General features: G+C 36.4%; 1 protein-coding gene across 2 annotated transcripts; it reads left to right on the top strand.

Moving 5' to 3' along the window:
- Positions 1–2,953: 2,953 nt before the first annotated feature.
- On the top strand, positions 2,954–11,987 carry dram2b (DNA-damage regulated autophagy modulator 2b). 2 transcript variants are annotated; one of them, XM_042407734.1, is made up of 9 exons: positions 2,954–3,167; positions 4,470–4,648; positions 5,365–5,432; positions 6,356–6,498; positions 6,595–6,772; positions 7,914–7,996; positions 8,594–8,686; positions 9,865–10,024; positions 10,659–11,987. In XM_042407734.1, the coding sequence occupies exons 2-8, from the start codon at positions 4,518–4,520 to the stop codon at positions 9,997–9,999; spliced, it is 831 nt and encodes a 276-aa protein (XP_042263668.1). In that variant the 5' UTR covers positions 2,954–3,167; positions 4,470–4,517; the 3' UTR covers positions 10,000–10,024; positions 10,659–11,987. The 2 variants fall into 2 exon arrangements, with proteins under 2 accessions (XP_042263668.1, XP_042263667.1); XM_042407733.1 differs by having other exon boundaries at positions 9,865–11,987.
- Positions 11,988–13,929: the final 1,942 nt, after the last annotated feature.

The following is a 13,929-nucleotide window of genomic DNA, read 5'->3' as shown; positions in this document are numbered from 1 at the left end:
AAGTTGTAAAAAAAGTCATGAGTACAGTCGTAATTTATAAAGAAAAATGTTGTGATGTTTTGAGAATAATGTAATGCATTGAGCCATAAGAAGAAAAAAACTACTATGGGGAGAAAGAAATTTAATGTTTTGACAGTGAGTCATAATTTAAAAAAAAAATGTTGCACTAGTTTGAGAATAAAGACAATAGTTTGAAGAGAAAAGTCATGAGACTACAGATGTAATTTTGAGAAAAAAGTCATAATTTAAAAGTAAGTTCTAACTATTGAGAAAATCGAAATATGAAGAAAAGTGGTTGTTTTAAGAGAAAAGTTGCAATATTTTGAGAAGTCATTGAGATAAAGGTGTAACCTTGAGACATAATATGTGAATGAAGTAGTAATTCTACTATAAAGTTGCAATATTTAAAGAAAAAAGTTTTAATAGTTTATGAAAAAAATTATAAATGTAATATTGAGGGGAAGAATTGTGATATTTCAAGCTGTAGTTCAACAATAGACACTGTTGTTTTGTTTTTTAATGTACTTTTTGAATCCTTTGAACACCACAAACTAACTTCTGTTTATTGTATTTGGGATGAAATCAAAAATCTCAGCAGCGGAAATTTTTAAAATATTGACACATAAAAAGAAAATCATCTGAATGGCTGGATAACAACTTGGATTTTTTGTGATTCGTGTGAATTAACCCTACGAGGAACACAGCTCAATGTTAACATAGCTAAAGGTCCATTTCTCTCAAAGTGTTTTAATTGGACAGATTACATGGGTGTAAATGATTACGTGTATTATGCATTAAAGAACAGTGTTGATTTTTTTTATCCTTTATTTTCTACTGTTGATGTCTCTGTAGTCATGTCTGTTCACACTGGGTGTTTCAGGAGGAATGGTCGATGGACTGATGCCCTAATCTGCATGTGTACTATACTGCTGTACAGTTTGTACTATAGCTGAAGATTCTTTGTATAACCCACTTCGTGAAATCCACAACTAAACAACTTTTCATAATGACCCTGTGAGATACAGTATCAACAGCCGCAGCTCAGCATCGTCGTGTGCATATAGTTACTGATGTCAGGTCCACTCTCTCATTGTTACTAGTAAAAGTTTGCCTTAAACGCGTTTGTTTTCTATTGTTTTGTACAGAGATGAAGCCTTTCACAATGACCATATTGTCACTGTGTGCGTCTCTACTGTCGAAGGCTTGTGTAAAAGTTTGTCTTCTGTTGGCCAGACTGCCAAGCTCAGGTATATCACCAGTGTGCAGGACAGTGTGTTCTTAGACGACTATGGTAAACAAGATCACCTGACAATCTCTCCTTCACTTACCAATGCAAATAAATTTCATACTCCCACCTGGAACCAGGTTTCTACTTGTCTTTTACTGGAAACCATCAGACAGATCCAAGTCCTGCGGCTTAGTGTCGTCTATGGAAAACTACTGATGATGCCACTGAAAACAACTTTTATGACCGAACTCCTCAAGTTCCAAAGGATGGTATGTTTTCGTCTGGTGTGAACAAGATGAGATTGAAGCACATGTCCCAACTCCATAATACATAATCCCAATACACAAAATATAAGAAGTTTTCATAAAGTTTCCCATAAAGCTGCAACAGCTGATGCAACTGTTTTCTTCAGTTTCTCCAATTTCAACAATTAAAAAACAGAACAACTAAAGATACAGAAGAGGCAGCTCATATAGGAAAATTATCTGGCTTCAAACATGGTATAAATAAAAAAAAAAAAACAAAGCAAGACAATTGAGGGCAGACATCAACAAACATGAGTGTAAAAGACAAATTAAGTCAGAAAAATTGATAAAAATTGCAGAGAGGTTTAGTGAAAATTTTGGTCAGTGAAGGAGGTTACACTAAGAAAGCATGATTTGAATAAAACAAGGTTAATGATTGTTTTGTCCTTTGTGTTCTGAGAATTGATAATACCTCATTACAGCCGTATAATTAATTAGAGAACACTGTTGTGTGATAGTTTCTACTTTATTATTCATAATCACACACTTTATAGTTTTTTGCAAAATATTGATTATTATGAAAGCCTGTCTGAGTCAGTTTAATTATGAGAAGTTGTATCTTAAATGTGGCCTCTGCTGTATACTCTGCAATCAGTCCTTCCAGGAAATTGCGATTTTGTGATTGCAATAATTAACGTAGATACTGGAAATCTCCACAATATTTGCAAGAGCTTGCAATTTGGCAAAATTACTGCAACCTTTCCACGTGAAATGTCAGAATTAGTCAGAAGAATACAAGTTGATATGTCAGACAGCAAAGATGGACATAATCTACCTCAAACATAAAAATGGGCACTTTAAAAATTAAACTATATTTTTATGTTATTGCATTTGTTTTAATGGCATGATTGACTGATCATTGATTATGTGGTGTTAGTGTTGAGGGGAAAGATTATTCAATAACGGCTTATAAATGGAACTACAGTATTTTCTGTTTTACATAACTCTGAGCCCATGGTTTTCATGTTCAGAAAATAAATTACACTGAAATGTAGTCATGTGATATGCAGAATACTTTTTATCAAAGAAAGTGATTACATTTGACTTGGTCATTGGTAATAGTTCAAAAAGCAAATTGCATTATTTTCCTTTGCTTGCAATTTTTCCAAATTCTTGCAATTTTACCACAAAAAGAGCACATAAAACATTGCAAATTGTATTGCAATTACTTTAAAAAAAAAAAAAAAAAAAAAAGACTGCAAAATCTAGCATTTTTTTCTGCAATAATCACCCAAAAAAACAAACAAAAAAAAAACCTAACGTGAAATTCTGGAGGGATTGTGCAGTGATCAATATACAGTATCACTTGCAGTTTCGACTGAGGCCACTATCGCTAAGGCGGCGCTGTTCCTGCAGCTTCGCCTGCGAGGCAAAAATCAGGGCAACTACTCCCGTGCCATTATACTCACATGACCGGCGCATGCGTACTTCATCCGATACTGAAGTCCATCGACGCTGCAGCAGCTTTTAAACCTCATTTTTTTAGATGGAAGTGTGGCTCATGAACTCTGCTGTAAACAGAGGATTACTAACTTTTAACGGAGGTCTGGACACCAGGTCGTGGTTGTGAAAGAAGTGCTTCGAGGACTTTTGAAACCGCAGGAAGATTATGGTCGCTTGAGGACTCGAATAACGTGAGTGTCATTATGTTTGGTTAAAAACAGACTCCTTCCTCCGTCTGCAGCTGTTTGATCCAACAGATCCAACTGTTGAAATAGAAGTTATAAAATATAGTTATCTATTAGCTATAAGATTAGTGAATTTTAAAATAAATATATTGATCCGATTTTGTAAACTAATTGGCTTAGTGTTACTGTATATTTGGTCTATGAGTATACGTCTGTATTTATATATTAGCCGTTAAAGGCACAGTTTTATGTCTGATATTCTCCTGATTAGTGAAACAGGGTCTTGCTCGACATGTTTCTTCATGAAAAGGTGTTAAAGTGTCAGATTTTGCTGATGGAGTTTGGTGGGTTGTCTATTGGAGGATAACCAGGAAGTTAATGTTAGACTGACTTTCTGTTTCACTTCCCCAAAAAGACACTTTATACACAATGACACCTTTAATCCTTTGTTTAACAAGACCAAAGTCTCATTGACAATAAAATCTCTTTTTACTGAGAGTGACCTGGTCAAGAGAGCAGCATAAACAGCAATAAACACTAATAAATCAAACAAATACAACAGTTAGATAGGGCCGGGCAATATACCGATATTATATCGATATCTGTATATTGTTATTGTTATATGAGACTAGATGTCATCTTGGATTTTAGATATTGTAATATCATGACATGGCATAAGTGTTGTTCCTGGTTTTAAAGGCAGCAAAAGATGGACATAATCTACCTCAATAGGCACTTTGGAAATGAAACTATATTTTTATGTTAATGGATTTATTTTAATGGAATGATTGACTGATTATTTGATGCTAATGTTCAGATATTCAATTCATCGTCATATATGACAAAGAAAAACAGCAATTTGTCACGTTTGAGAAGCTGGAATCAAGAGGATGTTTTGGCATTTTTGCTTCAGTAATGATTAAAAAAATTATTTAATTATCGAAATAATTGTTGATTAGCTCTTAGAGGTGTTTGTGTATTTTGTGTGTGTTAGTTGTGACTCCATCTTATAAAACAGAGCATCAAGCTCCACCTCATGACACCACCTGCTGCTACAGCAAAACCACAGTTCTGTTTCTGACCCTTTAACATCTCACTTCCTCATCTTCTCGGTTTCGGTTAATATATTTTTAATCGGTTAAATTATTTACGGCGATGAACTGATACTCAATAACTGACGTTCTCTGCGTCAGCAATCAAAAATGGCAACTTTTGTCATGTCATTGTTCATTTTGTGGTCTTTATGTCATGTGATGGAGAAGATGATGAAACAGCAATTGTGTGTATGACTCATTGTGTCGTTTACAGGACAGCGTTAACCACCAGCAGCACACACACACACACAGTAAGGAGACCATGTGGTGGTTCCAGCAGGGTATGAGCTTCTTGCCCGCCGCTCTGGTCATCTGGACTGCAGCATCCTTCATCTTCGCCTACGTCACAGCGGTGATACTGAAACATGTGGATCCTCTTGTGCCTTACATCAGGTCTGAGTCTGAACACACACACACACACACAGTTTCCTCTGAGGTCTGAGCGTCTGTCACCTCTGTTACACTCCTTCCTTCTCACAATGTACAATGTGTTTGGTCTGCGCACCTATAAATTGAATTAAAAATTAATTTAAAAAATGATTTTTCTAGGGTTCTGCATAGGAAAACTCACACTTAATTAAAATGGTGGCATAGTATGTCACTTCCATAAAGCTGTTGGTGATTAAAACAGTCTGATTTTTATTCCCTAGTGCTGATCAAACTCCCAAAACACTGGATCCTACATTTCCCATAATGCAACAGGATAGTATCTTTTATTAGACCCTCCCATTTCTTTAAACTCCACACCTCCAGTTTGTAACACAGGCTTTCTGTTATAAATGTGTAGTCTCCGAGCCCAAATGGAGATAACCCTGACCTGATGACATCACTATGACATCATCAGGGTTATCTCCAGAGCCACCAGTTTGTATGTGTCTCTGTAAAACTGGTGGCCTCTTACAATTTTGCACAGGAGTGGTAGACCCTGCCTCTGACCAGAGTTGGGTGTCATTCGAAATCTTGGCCACTGGTGCTGGATTGTGGTTCACAAGTGTCACAAGTATTCACACCAGAATGACGCTTTTTAATCTTTATTTTAAACAGTTTTTTTTCCCTTTTAAGCAGAATAAGCCAAACTTCTATTTAATTAACTTTATTGTGTGTTGCAGCGACACAGGAACGATGGCGCCAGAGAGGTGTGTGTTTGGCATCATGCTGGATGTGTCGGCATTTTTGGGTAAAACACACACACACACACACACACACACACACACACACACACACACACACACACACACACACACACACACACAGTGAAACACTTTCATTGCTTCTTTTATTTTAATTTTATGTTCAAGGTCTTAATTTGTCAAATGTTCAACAATTACAAGCATGACAGTCATTGCTGGTATTTAAATGCTTGGACTTCAATATTTCCCAACAGTTAAAAAGAATTAAAAAGTAAAACCCAAGGACATAATTATAACATTTTGGTAAATAAAATAAAACAATATATTTGTTGAATAAAAATTGTGCAGAAAGTAAATACAGCAGTAGATATACAGTAGAATGTAAATAGTGTAATGCATCATCATTAGATCAATAACAATAAATTAGAACTAAATGATTACATTATTTTAGCAACATTATTTATTTATTGATAATTTATACTTTTAAAAAATGAAATGACATCATACAGTTTAACCTTTGTGGTACCAGTTTTGTACTGTTGATTGGACAAAAACTATTTGAACTATTTGAAGACATCACCATGAACTGTAGGGAATAGCAAATCGACATTTTTCATTATTTTCTGACATTTATAGTCAAAAAGAGTAATTAATTCATCAAGGAAACAATGGGAGATTCATTCATAGGGACAATAATTGTTGATTGAAGCTCTAATTTTTATTTTATTTCACCTTATTTTTTTCTAAATTCAAGTTTTATATATGTATAGTTTTACAAGTTATTTAAGATAATATCTTTGATAATTGTTAATTGTACAGCTGTTAAATATTCTGTCTTAAAATGTGTCTTATTAACTGAATTTGAGTGATTTATTTTTCCATATATATATATATATTTATATATTTATATATATGGTGCTGATATCTGGTTATGGGACTTAGATTAGTGTGTGTGTGTGTGTGGTTGCAGGTATGGCCACGGTGTACGTGCGTTACAAACAGGTGGAGGCTCTGGTAGGTGAGAACGAGGTCAAACTCCACAGACTGAACCGCTTCGGGCTGGCGCTGGGCTGGATCAGCTCCTTCGGGATGTGCGTGGTCGCCAACTTCCAAGTGAGTTCTGCTGGTCCTGGATCAGTTCACATCTGTATAGTGTCTGAACGTCTCAGCAGTGAAGCTGTGTGTGTGTGTGTGTGTGTGTCAGCGCAGAAGACCACGCTGTTCTCCATGCACCTGGTTGGGGCGATACTGACCTTCGGGGTCGGGGCTCTCTACATCCTGGCTCAGACGCTGCTCTCACTCTACATGCAGCCTCAAGTCCACAGCAAGACCATCTACCTGATCCGCCTCGGCATTGGAGTCTGGACCCTGAGCAGCATCATCAGCAGTATCCTTTAATCCTACAGTGACAGCAAATTATTGATTTACACTACAGTCAGTAAGAGCGGATGTCCCGGCATCTGAGGGTAGCGATGCCTTGAACAGGTAACAGTTTGAGCTCGTGGTGGTTTTCAAGACGTGCTCCAAACTTGTCAAAACTTTGAATAATTTATTTCAGCAAAAAAGTGGTTACAAACGTAAATAATAACAGCTCCATAATTCCTATTAAACTCAAAAGATATTGAAAAAGTAACTAAAAGTTGTATTGAATTGCTATAAAGTGGTCAAAATTGGCATTGAACCACAGCCTCAACCCGTCCGACACTACCAGACTGACTCTCTCGCTGCCATGACCAGGTGAGTATATGACTGCTGTTCAGTCACTTGCCCAAACAACAACGCATGCCTCTCGGCCACAGGCAATCAAAGATAGCTGTATCAAATTATATCCAAAACTAATATAGCATTCCAACTCATATACATACAATAATTCATAAGCCTACACGATCATATTTATTTTAAACTAAAAAATGGCTATAACAGTGGAGCTGTGAGGTCATAATTATTAATGAGGAAATATTTATTTCTCTTTCTAAGTCAAACGAGTCCTGAAGGCTTGTTGAAATGTGAATTTTCAGTGACTGTAGGCAAGTTCGCAGACTGTTCCCAGGTGTCCTCGTCATTTATTGTCACTTTCTTATGTTGTGTGTAAAGAGTCATTTCTGGAGTCTGTTAAACTCTTGTCTCTTCCTCTATGGGAAATGAACGACCCCTAACCTGGAGCTTCCAATAACCTGAACTTTTAAGGTTCTAGGAGGTTCTGCCTTGTGCTGCTTGGTTCTCTCCTGAATCCAAAGACAGAGCGGTGACGCTTAAGAACCTGGTGGAGAACTGACCACTGGATGCAGAGCAATAAAACGCCGCGTAGAGTTTGGTGGCACTGGCCGATTACGTAGTGCTCACAATGTCATATGATTTTGAAAATAACTATAGTGCTGCTGGGAAACGTAGTTAAACAATCTACAGTTTACATGACAAATGCAGCAGGATATTCTTAAACACAGTCGTCGCAGTGCTCATCTAAACTGCTTTATTAATGCTGCGGTGCCTCTGAAAACAAGCTGTGATCCTTAACGGCGTCCTGTCAGTGTTCGTATCATCAGTCATCATGTACACCAGTCTGCGAGGAGTCGATGTACCTCACAAACTGCACTGGACTCCTGGAGAGACGGTCGGTAGTCCTGTGTGTGTGTGTTTGTTTGTTTGTCTGAGGTCTTTGTAGTGTAAGAGAAGGGTTTCATATTTTTGATATTATTTCAGATATGATACCTGAGTTTTATCACTGATTAGAGCTGCAACGATTGGTTAATTAAGCCATTAGTTGATCAAGAGAAAATTAATCACCTAACTATTTTGATTAATTGTTTTGAGTCATTTTTTAAAGAAAAAAATACTAAATTCTCTGGTTTCAGCTTTTTAAATGATCGATGAATTGAAAAAATTTACAGATTAATTGATAATCCTTAGTACTGATACTAAAATGATACCTTACTTTGAGAAATATTGTTTTGTGCATTAATGCGCATGTTTTTCTAAATTCTCAGATGTTAAATGTTGTCTAAACAGAGGAAAATACGACTTAAGAATAAGACAAAAAGATTATGAATCTGACATTTGATGTCCGCTTTCAGTACTTGACAGTTTTTGATACTTTGGTGTTTTGGACACATTTCAGTTAGTAACAAAAAAACAGTACTGAGGTCAGATAAACAACCCTGCAGCATCACTGTTCGTCAACATTTAGGTTTTTATGTTTGTGTTGTTTCAGGGCTACACTGCTCACATCATCAGCACCGTGTCTGAATGGTCTCTGGCCTTCTCCTTCATCAGCTTCTTCCTCACCTACATCAGAGATTTTCAGGTATCTCATCTTTTCACCTACACAGCTGCTGCTGGAGATCCGGTTCATTTTGTTTCATATTCTAGTCAGATTTACTGTAAACAACCAGATAAATGACAAGGAAACAAGGCCCTCGGATATGAACACTGCATATAAAATGTTCCGAATTCACTCTTACAAAGAAATGTTTATTTATTAAGAAAATCCTCTTGTATCGCCTGTAAATTTGACTTAAATTTCGAAGCTACAGTAAGCAGCCGGTTTGCTCAGCTCAGCAGAAAGTCTGGAAGCAGCTAGCCTCGCTCTGTCCAAAGATAAAAAATTCGACAGTGCCAGCACCTCTAACGCTCATTAATTAATAATTATATCTGGTTTGTTTAATCCAAGCAAAAACCAAAATGTCAAGTTGTTTTCATGTGGAGTTATGTGTGGATTTATTAAGAGAACTGATACAGTGCAACCACTCAGCCTTTTTGCCAATTTGTCCTAGTGGCCGAACGCAGTACTGCAACCAAAAAAAAGCCCAAAAAGCATTTTCTTTATAGGACATCTGTAAAACTGTTGACGGGACACCTCGAAACTTACAGTCTGACTCGAAAAATTTAATCCATGAAGTTTTTATACTCATGAAACTTTCCCAGCATGTAGAAAAGCATCTCTAAAGTGCGTGACGTCATCCCAACGTAAAGTCTACGGGCCGACTGGGGCCAGAAACACTAACGCATTTTTGGCTTTTGCACCAGAGGAGCAATTTTCATTTGAGTGGATGGGCGCCATCTTTAACTCCAGCATGGAGTTCCTATAATACATCAATGAAGTTATGCACCGGATTGTTTCTTGTGACTTCCTGGATTTTGTGTTGGTTGCCTGGCAACCTCACGGTGACCATAAGCCTCCAGGAAGTCACTGGGTTCAGCCGTTTTTCGTCAAAACATAGTTCCAGCACGTAGCTACTCCAAAGACCACAAGGTGCCATTTTTTACATTTCTTTTTGTGTGCAGCTTAAACAAACGAGATACAACGTGTTTATTAGTTAGCTTTGGACAGAACCAAGCTAACTGTTTCCCGCTGCTTCCAGTCTTAATGCTACGCTAGGTCATGACCTGACTCCAGCTCCGTACTTCACACATTCTTATTAAAGATCTGGGTCGTCTAACTGAACATTTCCTAACTTTTTATGGTTTTTTTTTCATTTGAAGAAAATTACTCTGCGGGCAGAAGCAGATTTGCACAGCAGCCACCTGTATGACTGGTCACTCGGTGGCGTCGCACCGTCACATCGCCTCAAACCTGAAGCCTGCGAGTCCTCTCCACTGCTGGCGGGAGGGACATGACCGGCAGCAGAGCGTCCTAAATGAAGTGCTTTTACACCAATTTACACTTTCTAATCGTGTTTTAAAGGCTTTTTATAGAGTTTCTTAAAGGTGGTGTGGTGGCTTTTAAAGGGTCAGTTCAGCCAAACATATTCTCTCTCTCTCTCTTCCCTGTTGTGGTGTCTCTCCAGTCAGTTTGGGTTTTATTTGTCCAGGTTTGGAGATATCAGTCTCTGAGAATTCTGCCTCCATCCCAGTACGGTGGAGGCTAAGACAGATATCTCCACAGATACCATTAGAGGGAAGAGTTTTTTTTTTCTATAAAACATTGTTGTGAACTGATCCCTTAAACCAAAATATGGCGCTTTGCACTTTTTCCCCTCAAACTGCATCAGCCTGACTTTGTCCTCTTCAGGGCTGCACTTTGTATCATTTACACTTGCTGTTGATTTTTAACTCTTCAATGTTTTTACAAAGTTATAAATTACACACGCTCTTCTTGACATGCTTGTGAAGAAACACAGAACATACGGTAGAAATAAGCACACAGGACAATTTAGTATTTTTTCTGACTTCAGTCACCAGTCTACTATAACTTCGCTGCATCAAACTCCTTTTTTTCAGGTTTTAGTTCGTCAGTATACTGTAACTCCCCCTCCCTTGTTTGTTCTGGTTGGCAGGTGTCACACTGATCATAGCTCCCCCTGCTGGAGAATCAGCAGCCTGATAAATGTGAGTCGGTGCTAACGATGTGCCACCGGAATAATTATACATTTGGACAGTATTTAATTATAATCAATCAATATAATAATCCTTTTTGGAAAAAGTATTAGAAAAGTATTCAATTTTCATTTCAATAAAGTAAAATAATTATAAAAAAAAGACACTATTCCATTTGTGAGTTATTAATTATATTTCCTTACTCAATTAATTGGTCACCACAATTTAAAAAGGTATTGCAACATTAAGTTTAAAAGGCTTTTTTACTTAATTTTTCCATTTCCGTTATGTGTCTGCTGATTCTATCTCACAGTTCGTTCGTCTGCTTCCGTTTCCTGCTCGCTTTAAAGGATCCCTGTGAAGTTTTCTTGTGAACCAAGTGTCTGTTTATACTCACTATTTCTCACCAAAACACACCGTGTGTGTGTGCTTGAGGTCTAACAAACATGTGGAATGTTTTTTTTTCCTCAAAGCATGTGTAGAGACAATTTTTTAAAATAGAGCTGCGACAAATAGTTGATCGACAAAAAATTAATTGGGCAACTAATTTGATAAATAATTTCATTTCATTAATTTAAGTAAAAATGCAAATATTTTCTGGTTTCTGCTCAAATGTGAGAATTTGATGCCTTATTTGTCGTATATAAGAACAAACTGAATATCTTTGACTTTGGGACAAAACAAGACGTTAGAAGACGTCACCTTGGAGTTCAGGAAATTAAGAGCATTAAAAGAGCATTAATGACCTTTCAAAGCGATTAATCAATAACATGAGCAGATTAATAATTGTTAGTTGCAGCCCTATTTTTAAAGCATTGTTCATGTCCACCTTTACTAGTTGTCATCTTCTTCTCTGCCTTCTTATCTTATTGTGTGCATGAAAACAAACTAAACAAGGAGCTGCTCATAAAAACATTAATCTGTAGCGCCACAAGTAGTCAAAAACTCCACAGGGCACCTTTAATCTAAAGACTGTTGAATTTGTGTGACACGTCTTAAAAATTAAAGAGAACCATCTCTAAATTAAATCAATCAGTGTTAAATTGAACAATTTCTCGATTATGATTGGACAGTGTATAATTATTCTGATGGCGAACATCTCTACAGTACCTGCTGGCAACTAACTGAGAACATCTTTACAAATAAACATTAATATTTAATCAAAAACAACAAACAAACTTGACTTCTAACCCTGACTGGTTGCTGTACATCGTACTGTTTCAGGTCTCGGGTATCTGTTGTACATTATTCATGTGAAGACTAATAAAGATTTATTTGTTGTTTGTAGATACTGTGGTCATACTTGGTCTACTTTATATTTAATGTCTTATTTATATCATTTAAAGCTGCACTAATCTCTACGGAGCTTTTTAGCCTCTTTTTTAAGCTCCTACCTTTGGTTTTATGGCACATTCACTGTTTGTTTCCAGCAAACAAGCTCTGATAAACTCACTGTGCACCACTGATCCTACAAGGAACGGTCAGAAAGACAAAGCTGGTGAAGTAAGAAGAACAGATATTATTGTTATGAGTTGGAGGCTAAACTGGAGCTAAAAGGAGAGAAAATATTGGACTTATATTCATCAAGTGGACAGATACACAAATCCATATCAGCGGATCATGTAGCTCTGTGTCTGCTGAATGTGTAACCGTTTAGAACTGCGACAATAAATTGATCAATCTATTAGTCAATTGACAGAAAATGAATCGCCCACTGTTTTGATAATAGATGATGATTGATTAATCATTTGGAGTCTTTTTTTAATGACAAAATGCCCAAATTCTCTGGTTCCACTTAAATGTGAATATTTTCTGTGTTTTTAGTCCTTTATGATGGTAAACTGAATATATGCAGGTTTTGAACTGTTGGACAAAACAAGACATTTAACCATTTTATGAAATTTTATAGACCAAACTACTAATCGATTAATTGATAATGGAGACAGTAATCTGTTGCAGCCCTATATAACTGTTTGCCAACTTGACATAACAAGTTTATAAGGTGATAATATGTGAGAGTTCTGCAGCTCTCAAAGCCAAAACATCAATGAATGCAGCTTTAAGTAAAAAAACAAAAACTTAATATAATTGTGTCACAATTACTGTTCAATAAATTGAGATTTACTCACAGTTTGAGGGTTTTCTTCACCAGCAGGTCATCAGCTGTTCACTTCTGATGATTCTGACCTGGAAACAACTTACATTTTATTTATGTATGTGACATGAAATGAAAATAAATAATAAATAATGAGAACATCTCCACTTACTAAAGCATCCGGCCTCCACAATGGTCATTTTATTCACCTTTCATCCACGACTGTAGCCAGGAGTTTATACTGAGGCTTAAATCATATAACTGACAAATAAATGAATCAAAAACTCTTTGGGGATTCAAAAGCTTGTGACCTCAAGCATAAAATAAAATAAAATAATCAAATTCTGAATACAGAAGAGAGGAAAAAAATATTCAACAGCACAAGCTGCATTCTCCAAAATCATCATAAAGTTTAAATAAGCTGTCTCTAAAATAGTTTCAACAAAAACTTCACATAACCTTCATGAAGGTGAGTTTTGTTGCAGAACTGTTGTATTAGACAGCTTTGGTTTTAGCCGGGTGGATCTAATAAGGTGGCAGCTGAATTTAGGCTGAAGTTTGGTTTGTCAAAGACGACACAATGTTGTTTAACAGGCACAAAGTATATTCACGAATCTCTGTCACAAAAATCAAAACAAAAGTGTATCAAATCCAAACAGCTCTTTTAAATTATTTAAGCGTCCATGATCCGACACTGTTAATTCTGCTCTACGTCAGGTGACACATAAAGAGATGAAACCATCAGTCAATTAATCAATTAGTTGAATGATAGACAATTAATTGGCAAAAAAATGTGATAATTAAGTTACTTTCAAGGCAAAAGTTCTCCAGATGTTGCTTCTGCAATGTGAAAATTTAACCTAATATTTTTGGGTTTTGATCTTTTAGCCGAAAAAAATCAAGCAATGTAAAGACGTCGACATCAAACGTACAGTTTAACTGATGTGCACGACTTTGTTTTTTTAACTTTATGATAGCTGCCGTGTTCCTTCACTCATGAGGTCATTTAGAAATTGTTCAGTAACAATAAACAACCAGTTCTGACTAAAGCAAATCAAACTCACCTCGCTTTCTATCACTAAATTTTACTGCAATTCAAAAATTAAAAAAAAATAAAAACAAAAATCACACTCAGA

The sequence above is a fragment of the Thunnus maccoyii genome, chromosome 3 (genome assembly GCF_910596095.1).
Source record: "Thunnus maccoyii chromosome 3, fThuMac1.1, whole genome shotgun sequence".
Taxonomy (NCBI): Eukaryota; Metazoa; Chordata; class Actinopteri; order Scombriformes; family Scombridae; genus Thunnus; species Thunnus maccoyii.
The sequence above is the reverse complement of the archived record's forward strand: the minus strand, read 5'-3'. Positions and strand labels throughout refer to the sequence as shown.

Bases quoted from the DNA above. Each gene is read 5' to 3' on its own strand.
- dram2b (XM_042407734.1), top strand. From the start codon at position 4,518: ATGTGGTGGTTCCAGCAGGGTATGAGCTTCTTGCCCGCCGCTCTGGTC. The intron at 5,433-6,355 runs GTAAAACACACA...GTGTGGTTGCAG, and splicing joins GGATGTGTCGGCATTTTTGG to GTATGGCCACGGTGTACGTG. The intron at 6,773-7,913 runs GTATCCTTTAAT...GCGTCCTGTCAG, and splicing joins CCTGAGCAGCATCATCAGCA to TGTTCGTATCATCAGTCATC.